Here is a 12,578-nt window from a genome sequence, read left to right as displayed (position 1 = left end):
TGCAGTTGGCCCATGACAGCTGACACAGGCTTGCGGGGCTTTAGCTGTTGGCTGTTTTATTGCAGTGTCCAGTTCCAGACTCCTGCCTGAGCTCTGGGACCCTCCCACCTCGCAGGATCCAAGAGCTCGGGCTGCAGCCCAAGCCCAGAAGTCTACATTGCAATTAAAGAGCCCCTCAGCCAGAGTCCCGTGAACCTGAGTCAGCTGGCATGGGCCAGCCGTGACACTTTACTCCCCTCATACCCAAACTTTCACACTCCTGGAAAATTACTAGCATCTTATTTGCTAACATTTTTGTGCATTCTTTGATCTCCCCCCTCAATTACTATAACTTAAGTCCATGCAGCTTCCCCATTTCTCACCTCTACTCCTATCTATTCCAAAAGGACACTAAACTGATCTCCCTCTACTGCTGTTGTCATCCCCCTTCGAATGCCTTCAACTAACTTCCCACTTTCTATCTTATCTGCAGGCACTCAAGCTCATTGTTCATATTTCTAGGTCTTATTTGATCTCCCGTTCCCCCACTACATCTCTGATTTTGTTCCTGCTGCCAATTACTCATTTTGTTTCTCAGTCATCTTTCATCTCCATCATCACACCATCATCCTGTGCCACACATTTGGAATTGTTTCCCAATTCTTGTCCACCAACCACCCTCTCCATTTCTTCAAATAGATTTATTTCAGAAATCCTTCATACCTTGATCTCTGTCTTTCAACACTCTTTCCTGAATTACTGTTGAGTGTCTTGTGTGTATTGGATTGTACGGTCTTCAGGGCAGGAAACAGGTGCCAGTCTTTGTAAATGCATTCAGTGCTTTGTCAGAGTATATTTACATTGCAGTAGGGCCCAGAAGAGTCAATAATGAGTGAGGCCCCTTGTGCTAGTCGCTATACAAATACATACAAGGTGCCATGACTATTCATATTAACCTGACAAGTACAACTGTAAGTCAAACTATCCTGTCTTTCACAGAAGACCCAGCAAAAATGTATTCAATCTTAAGATTCCATTAAGTTAACTATGCCAAAACTAACTAAGTTTTGGAAAAACTTCCTAACTGTCATAGTGGTTAAGCACTGGAATAAATTGCCTAGGGAGGTGGTGGAATCTCCATCACTGGAGATTTTTAAGAGCAGGTTGGACAAACACCTGTCAGGGATGGTCTAGATAATACTTAGTCCTGCCATGAGTGCAGGGGACTGGACTAGATGACCTCTCGAGATGCCTTCCAGTTCTATGATTCTAAGTTAAAAGGTCATATTAAAAGTTGCCAGTAAATTTTAAAGAGAGATTGACATTTTTTCTACTATGATTTGTCATTAGAGTTAAAAAAGTGCACTTACCAGATTTAGGCACAAGAAGTAGAAAATCTGTCTAGAGTCATACTCCTCAAGGATTTGTTTCAGTGACTCTTTAATAAACCGGGGTAACGACTGAGAACTATGCTGCAAAGCATCACCCATAAAATTATATAGAGGAATACCTTCAGGAGAATAGCCAATAAGAGTGCCTTTCTGCCCTTTCCTGGAGGGGGAGGACAGAATATTGGCAGCTGCAAAGAGAGGTAGATGTTTTTGTTGTTGTTTTTAACCTTTATGGATGATTGATAATGCAAGTGTTTTATCAGTGATTAAAACTTCCACAAGCATATCAAGGTGGTGAAAGTCACCAGCTTCATTTTCAAGGCTAATGTTTTATTGTTATACTAGATTGGATCATCATTTCCACAAGCAGAAAGATTTACTGTATCCTTTTTTGGAGGCAATGAATTATGAATGTAGCTGTGGGTCTACAATACTGTGCTGTTCCCCCTCACCCATGGAATCCACAGAAGCAACTGTGGTGGAATTCTACAGAGAATGTGTGTGACCTTCCAGTAATATATAATTATTTTTAACTGGTTTATCATTTAAAGGGGAAAAAAAGGAATACGTACATAAAATGAAGAAAATGGCACTCACTACCACTCCTCCAGAGAGAACGTGCTCTGTGATTTCATGGTGTGCTGGCTTGTTCATAGCTCGAAGCTGATCTGTTATCGGATGTGTCCAGAAGCTGCCAAAGAGCAGCGCACTAATCAAAATGAGCAGCGATCCATAACGGGCACACTTTGAGGCTTCCATCTTGACAGAACATATGGACTCCACATAAAAATCCAAGATCACGACGAAAAAGATAACAGTTATAAAAGGCATGATGAGAGAGGACCAGGATTCTACTTTACTCTGTGATAAAAAGAACAAATTCTTAGCAGTATTGATCACAGGTTGGCAGAAGTGTCACCTACATATAGTACCAGTTTATGTATCTAGTATTTAATCTATTGCATGTTTGCTATACTTTAGACACTTTAAATAAACAGGTATTCACAGATTCATAGATTATAAGGCCACAAGGGACCATCATGATCATCTAGTCTGACCTCCTGTATTAACATAGATCACAGAACTTCCCTGAATTAATTACTGCTTCAAGTCCAATATCTGTGCTTGAACTAGAACAAGTCTTCTAGAAAAACAATCCAGTTAGGAAATTAATGAAGTTGATTTGCTATAAAAATGTTTTCTATTGATTTAATTCTCTCTATATAGAAAGATAGTGGTGTAAAAGCTGCAAATTTAGAACAAAACATGTATTCCCCAAGACAGACAATATCTTCATCATCACTGCCTCTGTAAGGTTAGTAGAGAAACCAAACTACCGCACACAGTCCAACATATCCTCTTCCTATGAGTCTTGAGAGAGCAAACCCAAACAAACAAAAAATCAAATCACACATATGTACGTATCAGAAACACTGTGCATATAAAACCAATCTATTTTTCAAGCAAAAATCTCAAGAAAAGTTCCAATAATGTAAAATAAATTCTTGTAAAGGAAAGGTATATGTTGCAGTTTACAAATGCAGTTGTTAGAATATCAGTCACTTTTGCTGATGAACCCTTGCTATGCTGTTACCTCAGTTGTCAGAGATAGGACGATGACCCATGGGCACAACAGAAGGACGGAAACAAGATGAGACAAAGCTTGAAGACGCTTGGCTCCACCTACATCTATAGAGAGCTTTCGGGAAGCCATATGAAAACCAACCTTGCAACACAATGCCAGTACCAGCAACAGCACTCCACCCTGCAACACAGATAGATCCTATTAACAGTACTTAAGTCAACTACCTCACTCCAATATAAGTAGTATTTACATGACAGAATATTAATATTCTTTTCCTTATTTCCTCCTTTTACTTATTAACATAAGACACAGACAAGGTATTCCCCCGTCCCCTCCAAAGATAAGCTTTATTTGCTAACGCTAATGTTCTATGACTTAGTTTGCAACTCCCAGTATTTCTAACTGGAACTCCATCTTCAATTTCTCTCTTGCCATTCTCCCTTCTTCCACCCACAAAGTAGCACATTGGAAATGTTTGAAAATAAAATGGAATCATCTTATATCATCCACACTCTTTGTATTTATTTATCTTCATTCAAGCCCTGTGTCATTTCTCCCCAACCTTTTATTTAGAAATTGTTCCCTAATCTTTACAAAATATATTTACATATACAAAATTAGCTTCTCATATTTCTTAGGTCTAATCTACCCTGTGCTAGGCTAACCAATTTAAATCAGACAGATGAGTTAAGTTATTTTTAAATAAGGCCAATGTTTTCTAGCGGTGTCATAAATTCAGTATTTTCTTTTCGGCTTTTCATTTGCCAGTGCAGCAGTTCCAGCAACAAGACTAACTAGCTGGAGTGTGACAGGCAGTTCCAGTCAAATACAGCAATAAGCCTCATACAGCATGATTCTGATACTTTACTCAGTAAAAAGCAGCACTAATTAAAATAGGGCTACAGAGAAAATTGGGGTATCACCCAACTCAAGTGAGGGTATCAGAATCTGGCTCTTAGGCTCCAAGTAGCGTGGGAAAGAGACAGACACACAAGACAATGACTGATAACACTAGGGAACAGAGGGCTTGTCTATTAAGGGTCATGAATATCTAAGTCACAGTTGAAATGAAACTACTTCAAGTAAAAAAGGAACAAATTTAACAAATACTTTCAGCTTATGTATTAAAGTAAAATGCTGCTAATAGTTGATAGGACATTTTGAATTAATGCAGCTCTCTTCTCAGAATTTTTATGAACACATTCAATAATTCAGCATATAGATTACAGAAGAAAGCAATTTACCTTGTGATCTGCAACTCCTAGGAAAGCAATGATTGTATGAAGAACATGGGTAAGAGCACTGTCATGATGGCCCTCAGCTAAACAAAGTTAAGGGAGATTCTCCAAATGAACCCTCTTCCAACTGCCCAACCACATCTCAACAGCACCTCATTCTCATAAGGATCACAAATGATTTACTGATGTTATTTAAAAAATAATGAAAAACACAGCTACAGGTATATAAGAGGACCAGAAACTGTAAATACCATAGGAGAGCAATGGAGGAAACATTGTACATTTAAAGAAAGTAAAATTTGAATCAAATTAAGCTTTGAAGTTTGGATAATTCTAAAATTTTAAATTACAGAAGTCCATAAGTCTATTGCTTCCTTAGGTAAAATATCTGAAATGATGTTACTCAATGAAAGAACTTGAAACATTTCACATAAGCTAGTCTTAACATTGATGTTAAATCTGGTAATTATTTGGACTTACGAGGATGAACTGGATACCAGAAATAAAATTTTAGATGAATTTTCACTGGAAGCATTACAATATTTATTTATCAATGAAATGTCTAAAGTATGAAACATTCTGTTAATAGACAGCTTTTGAAGAGTTTCCGAACAAAAATTTAAACTTGAGAAAATTAATGAAATTGACAAATAAAAAAAGAGGTGCAATCAAGATAAAAATTTTTAAAAAATGATTCCTTCTGAATAGACAAAAATTATATTTTAACTTAGAAGCAAGTGAAATCGGTCTAACAGAAAATGAAGGAAGACAATTGGTAAGATTGGGTGTGGATGAGCCTGCTAAATCAGTCCTCTAATGTCCTTCCCACAATTCCTTCCAAAGGACAGATAAGCTCTCCTGCAGCTAACACAAATGACTGACAAAGAACGGTTTCAGAGTAGCAGCCGTGTTAGTCTGTATCCGCAAAAAGAACAGGAGTACTTGTGGCACCTTAGAGACTAACAAATTTATTAGAGCATAAGCTTTCGTGGGCTACAACCCACTTCGTACCTCAGCACAAGAAACCATGGGATGTACCCCAGACACACATGGGATTGCATAAACAGGGAGGACACAAAAATGTGGGTACAGCTTTGCAGTGGGGATTCACACCAGGCTAGGCTAACCCACGTGTCAATCCTCGCAGGTTAACTGCACAGTAGAGACATATTATGAGGTGCTGAGCATCCACCACTCCTGGGACATAGGCCTCAAGCTTTCTCTGAGAGGGAAACTGAACAGAGAGGCTTCTAGTTAGTTGAAGGGGCCTGGTAACTAAATTGGGATTTTTCTGTCATTATGTTCATTTAGATTGTAATTGTTTATAGCAAATGTATAGCCGATGCTGTTATCCCTAAAGTGACTAATAACCTGCATTTGACTGGATTAGTTGCTCGGAATGACTGTTTCCTCTTTTCTTTCCAGTCACAAGTACAATGCTCTGGAAAGGAAAATGCAGTTGAAACAAGGCTAACTTACACTTTTACTCCAAACACATGATAAAGGATACGATGTTCTGCAATTTTAGCCATGAGATCATCATTATCAAAAAGCAATAAGCAGATCACAGCAATGATGAAAAACGCAGCACCTCTTGTCTGGAAAGACAACAAAAGGGCATCAATATAAAATGGCTTACTTGGATGGCAAACATTAAAAGTTGCACAAAAACCATGCAAAGGGCTTTTCCCTTCCCCACAGGTGTGTACATGTAAGAAAAACAAAGTCCAAACAAAATCCTTAAAGCAAAAATTACATTTGGAGAAACTGATCTTGGTTATAAAAAAAAAAACTATTTTCAGCTTTTATCAGACTTGTTAGGTGACTTTGGACAAGTCACAGCAGTTCTGTGTCTCATTTCCCCCTTCTGTAAAATGGGGATAATCATATTTGCTTCCTTTGTAAAGCACATTGAGATCTATAGATGAAAGGTATCAGAATTATTTGTTTTGAGAATATGGCTATGGTTGCTGTATATGACCCTGGGAATGTCACCTAATCTCTCTGTACTTCAGTTGAAACATCCATAAGATGGGGATAATATTTCCTTGTTTCTCTGCTCCCAGAAATATGAAGTTTAATTTACTAATGTTTGTAAATCACTTTGAAGTCCTTGGGTGGAAAGTGCTATACAAGTGCAAAATACTATATTTTAAGTTTCTTCGGCATACAAATGATAAACTTCTTCCATCTCTTCATCACTGTGAATCTCAAACACCTTTTCATGTTGTTACTCCTTGTATGTGTGCCTGTTTGCATATTTATTTCATTAAAAAAGGAAGTACAGATTGTAGTTTCACCTACATTTAAACTTAAAATATACATAATTTACCTATCCCTTTTATGAATTTGAGTGAGAAAGAATTAGGTTTACCTCTTCTGTATTCCTGAATACCAGTTACATTTTAAAGTTATACATTATAATGGTCTTTTTCAACAAAAAATATTTAAATACCTTTGCTGGTCCTCCTCCTGAACTTGTGAACAAAACACTAAGCAGTGACACAACAACCACATCACTGTGCTCAAACAGCAACAATGTCCTACAAAACAAGAGAGACACCAATTTTTATCACGTCCATTTCAATATGATGCACTAGCTTGATATACCTGGTTTCAACTAAAATTAAATGGAAGGGAGGTCAAGAATTTAATCTATGGCTTCAATAGGAACATTGTGCAATTCAAAAGAATGGTAGGGAACCTGAAGTGTAGTCCAGCAATCCAGCTGTTGATAGACTCTGCCATGATGACAAATCACATAAAAACACCTATTTTCTAGCTCAAACAATAGATCATGTACAGTAATTGAGTAGTAGTAACTACCTAAACACTTTTTAAACAGTAGCGTGCTTTATTAGAGCATCAAGAATCAAACTGCTCAAGATGGAATTAATGTTCATATTACAATAATGTCTGATAAATCTGAAGTTCCCTGTTCTCTGGCTGGGAAAAGGACCTTTTCTTTTCCTGTTAACTTCTGATTACTGAGGAGCTGATTTCCACTACTCTCCCTTCTCATACAATCGCCTCAATGCAGACAACGTATAGTTCTCACTTTTGGATCCTCATCCACCATTCATAACTCCACTGACTTCCTCTACTGCTGGTAGCTTTCCCAAGCAGCAGAAGTTTGAAAGTGTCAGTTTTTACAAATGTGCATAGTTTTCTTAATAGCAGCAGTAAAAGTGACTACAAGACATATCATTTTCACTGCTTCTGCTTGGGAAAACATCTAGCATTCACAAAGGCACTGGAACTTTCAGCTGACCTGAGAAAACAGCAGTAAATTGATTCGCATTTGGACATCTTTGCTATCATAAGAGCTAAACCTCCCCCCTCCCTTTTTTTTTTTTAGGCAAACTAAAGCTTAACCTTTGCAGAATTAGATAGCTTTAAGCCCTATCTCCACATATTAACTATTCAGAGAGAGGCTTTCCCGAAGCTCTTCCCCTCTGGAAGTCCAATGTTGTCATCTTTTTTCTGATCCTTTCTGAATCAGTCAAGATAGTCCCTTGCATCACTCAGTGATTGCCACTTAATGAACTAAAGGGACTTTTTCTCTACACAGACCTAAGAGTATTACCATCACCACAGTACGCTCAGCCCCTCCACACTAAAAGAGTAAACTAGGATGTCCTGTAGCAAACCAGGAACTGAATAATGGCTGCTCATCTGAGGATTTATTTTTATAAACAAACAAAAGTACATTTCTATCAAACACACTTCATTTAAAAATAAATTAAGTGTACAGACTTGCTATTTCAAATAACTATAAAACAAATTAAGTTCGTGTATACAAATAAAGTATGCTTTCAGGCATGTACGTTACCTGAGAGGTCCACAAAGAGTGAGGCCAAAAAACCACAAAAGTGAAATGATACAGCCAACAACAGCATGTTTAACTATTTTGATCCACTATAAAAGAAAAACATTTTATTAACATTTTTTGCCTGCTTTCCAAACAAACATCTTGCATTCAGTTCACATACCAATCATTACATTAAAGGAACGTTAAAATGTATGCTGTAGAGCATCTTCAGAAATGAAAACGATCTGACTTGTCTTGACTACTTCACAATGACCCATTATGTTTACTTTTGGAAATACATTTTATGGCTGAAATTCTTTACTTTTATCATTTTCTATCACAGCAGCAAGTTCTTTTGATGTAGTTTTAGTGCCTTTTTAAAAAAAATCCATGGGTTACAATAGCTAGGCTGAAGTCAAATTTACTTAGTGGTCAAAAAATGCTAACACTCAGTGTATTACACAATAAAATACATCTGACAGACATTCACAGTGCTAGATAAAGTTGTTCAACATTATAAAACTAAGGCCTTGACCCTACAAATATTTATGTATGTACTTAATTTTAATCCCAGTCAACTGGGACTACTTACGTGCTTACAATTAAGCATGCACCTAAAATTTGAAGGATTATGATTTAAGAAGTCTTTATCAGGAGATGCAGCTCATTTTTATTAAAATAAAACTACTTAGGATATATTTTAGTGAGACAAGTGGGTGAGAAGTTCTGTTGGCCCAATAAAAGATATTAACTCACCCACCAGGTCTCTCTAATATCCTGGGACCAACTTGGCTACAACACCACTGCAAATAATAGATGTATTTTCTTGTTTTAAACCAGACAAACAACTAGATAAAGTTAGATGCGATTTTTATTTTTTAAATAATCCACTCAAGTTATTCTTACGCCAAAAATCTTAAAAATCCAACATTTGAGTTAAGACCAAATTAATACCTTTAGCAGACAGAAAGATAGATTTTTCCTGATGTATGACAAAACCAAGAAATTTGGTCCCCCTCTCACTTTCTTTTAAATTCTGCGATGAGCTTTCTCAAGCCAAATTTACCTTTAGGACATTTCCTGGTTCAGATCCTCTATACTAAATACATTCCAAATTACTATGTAGTGGCACAATCAATTATTTTATATAAAGATGAATGCAGGGAAGGGATGACGACAAAAGTTCTTCCTCTCCATATTTCAGGCTCCATTCTGACAACTGCTCGGACTCCTCTGCACTGTGGGATCAGCACAAAGGGGCTGAAAAGCTGGTGGCCCAAACCCTCCTGCACAATACAATCCTCTGGGCCACCCTCCTCCTCTTGGTCCCTGGTACAGGAGGCATTCCCCAGGGTGCAGCTCAGGACTGATCTCTTCATATTTACAGCTATTTGCATGTTAGTTGGTAAAGAACAGAGTGCTCACGCAGGATGTAATTTTCCATGGGACTTGAGCTCCTAAGTCACTTAGGTCATTTTGAAAATCCCAGCCATGTTTTCCAGATGAAACCAGAAACATCCCTTTCACTTCCAGCAAGCAACTAAACATTTTACTAGAGCCATTATTCATATTGTCCCAGAGTATCTAAAAGTGAGTGTTCAAGCATTAGGTATAAGTCAACTCACCTGGCGCTTGGTCACAGTTTTTCCAGAAGAAAATGGCTTTTGAAACAAAACCATAAAAAATGCAGACCTGTTAGGGGAAATATTCTCCATTAGTGTACTAGTTCAAGTGCACTTTCAGTCAAAGTTCAAATGTAGCTATTTTATTATTCACACTAGTTCTAGGCAACTGTTTCTCCCCCGTAACAAGTAACTATTCTACAGCTCCACTTGTATTTTAAATGAATGCTACCTGGCTTTTGCGGGAGGGAAAAAACAACAGTGGCTCAATATGTTTCTGTCCCCCATAGCCCATTTCAGCTATTCAAGTAGCCATAAGCTTCAGTAAGCTTTTTGTAGCAAATGAATTTTAGTCCTGCCTATTTTGCCAGCCATACAAGTCTGGCAGAGGATAGCCAAATGGTTGTTAATTCACACTTAGCAGGGATCAAAATAAGTGAATGTGTAGAAAAGAATAGAGTTTTAAAGGGGAGCATGATTATATAATACTACTGTTACATTTTCATTTCTAAGGTGCCCCTACCTGAAGGCTTCTGAGTGCATAAAAACTAAATAAAGCCACTCATCCACACACCTGTACTAGAACTGGCCTGAAAGAGTATACAGGTCTGTCGCATCTTACGCGCATTTAACATGCGCGATTTCAACTTTACGCGGTCGGCAAAAACAAAACAAAAACAAACAAAAAAGAAAAACAACAATTTTAATACTATACCTGTAGTGTGGGCGATTTCGCCCGCCATTGAACTCAATGGGGTTTTGGCTATACGCGGTTTTCGCTTTACGTGCTAACCGTGGAACGGAACCCCCGTGTAAGATGAGACAGACCTGTACCCTATATCCTACCTTCCCAACAACCATAAAAAATAAACTAAAAGAAAAAAAAAAGATTATGTTGTTTGGAAATAGCCAAGTGAAAAACCCAAAAGTGGAAATAAAATGGGAACATAAAGCTAATTGATATTAGTCAATGTTATCAAGTTAGTTATAGCACAGCTTTCACAACTCATTATGAGCTAAGCTTAAATTAGTATTGGTCCAGCTACCAACAAAGCTATTAATGATGACAATAGATGTAGAAAGTAAGATTCTAGAGTGGAGGGCAGCTTAGCTTCCTTCCAAAGAAAAGAGTAGCATAAGAAGAGACCATACTGATCTTACTTGTAATTTTTACTTAAATGAAATATTCTAGATACACATTTATTCTCTTTACTCAGTATTTGTCATTACATCATCTGTCTAAAAGTAGCAACTACAAGCACTTTAATGAATTAAAAAATTTTTCCTTCTTCCCTATAGTTTCTCAAACTACAGTAAGTATGCTTAAAGATTAGGGTTTTAGATACTATTGATTCTAATAAGATATTCTTCCTCTTAAGTACAGGGACTATTACTAGAACTGGGGATGATCATTTTAAATGCATCTACCATTGTATTTCTATTATCAATTAAATGGTTAGTTTTGTAGCATCATACAGCTGTGCATTACAACACAAATTCTTTTACCATCCATGGCAAAAGGATGCTTAGACTACCCTTTATCTAATAAAGTCAAAGCACAACAGCTACACTCTAACCATCACTACATCAGTACCTACAAATTCCCCATTGAAAATAAAAATCTGAAAAGGGGTAAAGGAAAAGCAGGCCGAGTAGCTGGATAGGACAACAAAGCATCTCAACTTTTTTCTTGCACATCTGTCAGGAGCTGTTATCCTTTGTCAAAATGTACATCCCATCAGAAACAAGGAAGGTTTTTCCCTTTAACAACCGGTCATGCAGCACACAAAAGGAACAAACGCCCTTGACTTATTATGAACGAAACTTTTCTTTCCTTTCCGAATGAATCTTTTACAAACCCAATGGAAAGAAACCCAGGCATTCATTGCCACAAAACTATTCTCAAATGAAAGAAGCTGCAGCAGTGTTATAAAAGGCTTAAACAACAGCACACTTACCCCAGCTGTACTATAAAGATAAACTGGACAAGGTGGACCACTTTCAGGAGATCATAGGATTCAAAAAGTCCCAGAGCCTTTAAAAACTTGGTGAAACACAGCAGCACAATGTATCTGGTCAGCCTGCAAAAGAAAAATGATCAGAGGCATTTCCTAAGCAGGCGGCAACAGGGACCGAGATCCACTCGGGGACGCAGGCTGGCTCAGAGGCCCTCTGCCCGCCTGGGCACTGGGTGAAATACAGCCTGAGCGGGCGGCGCAGGGACTCCCCTCACCCCCCTGCTGGCAGCCTGAGTAGAGACCCCGGAGAGGGTCCCAGTCCCCCCCTTCCTCGCGCTGGGAGCTGCAGTTACCGGGCGCTGGGCACATCCACGGGCCCCAGCCCCCCGCCTCCGGCCAGGGCCTCGCCGCTGTAGGGCGTCTCCATGCCGGGTCTCAGGAGCCGCGGAGGCCGCCTCCCCCGCCGCGGGGCCTCCTCATCCTCCGCGTGCTGCGAGCTCGGGCCGGGCGCACTCACTCGCCGAGCTCGGGAGGGAGGCAAGGCCCGTAAGCCGCGGCCCGCAGCGGAACTTGCGGAAGCTGAGCCGGGCCAGCCACGTCCTCAGCGGCCGGAACCCCACACTACAGCGCGGCGCGCGGGGGAGCGCTAGCGCCCTCCCCCTCTCCGGCCCAATGGACCCGCCCGGCTCGGGACAGGGCCCGGCTCGCGGCAGCGCCACCTGTCGGCCTGGGGCGGCCGCTGAGCACAGCAGCGACCCTCCCGCTACGGAGCGCGGGGGAAGAGCAGGGAACGGGTCACTGGCACTGCCCGATGCGGCGCAGGCAGTGAGCCGGGCCTCCCCTGACCTCTGCCCCCACGGAATCCTGTCTCGCCCCCGCTTTGCCCCTTCTCCCACTGCCCCCCTTGGCCTTGCCCCTCCCCCCAGTCCCCTTTGCCCTACCCCGCCCCTTCCTCCTCGTCCTCCCTCCTTCCTCTGCTCCTTCCCCCACAGTG

The 12,578-nt window shown here is 39.8% G+C and overlaps 1 protein-coding gene across 1 annotated transcript in view; it reads right to left on the bottom strand.

Annotated features, from left to right (window-relative positions):
* SLC30A5 (solute carrier family 30 member 5) overlaps nt 1–12,354 on the bottom strand; it is a 28,952-nt gene extending 16,598 nt beyond the window's left edge. The window contains exons 1-10 of the mRNA XM_024197853.3: nt 11,938–12,354; nt 11,585–11,707; nt 9,630–9,696; nt 8,026–8,111; nt 6,649–6,736; nt 5,704–5,791; nt 4,200–4,276; nt 2,965–3,135; nt 1,943–2,231; nt 1,350–1,558 (exon numbers count right to left, since the gene is read on the bottom strand). Of these exons, the coding sequence (XP_024053621.2) occupies nt 1,350–1,558; nt 1,943–2,231; nt 2,965–3,135; nt 4,200–4,276; nt 5,704–5,791; nt 6,649–6,736; nt 8,026–8,111; nt 9,630–9,696; nt 11,585–11,707; nt 11,938–12,011 (1,272 nt within the window). The 5' untranslated portion in view covers nt 12,012–12,354. The remainder of the gene's footprint in view (nt 1–1,349; nt 1,559–1,942; nt 2,232–2,964; nt 3,136–4,199; nt 4,277–5,703; nt 5,792–6,648; nt 6,737–8,025; nt 8,112–9,629; nt 9,697–11,584; nt 11,708–11,937) is intronic.
* Between the last annotated feature and the right edge of the window lie 224 nt (nt 12,355–12,578).

The sequence above is a fragment of the Terrapene carolina genome, unplaced genomic scaffold (assembly GCF_002925995.2).
Source record: "Terrapene carolina triunguis isolate 2854851 unplaced genomic scaffold, T_m_triunguis-2.0 Scaffold69, whole genome shotgun sequence".
Lineage (NCBI taxonomy): Eukaryota > Metazoa > Chordata > Testudines > Emydidae > Terrapene > Terrapene triunguis.
This window is presented reverse-complemented; position numbering and strand designations above follow the sequence as displayed.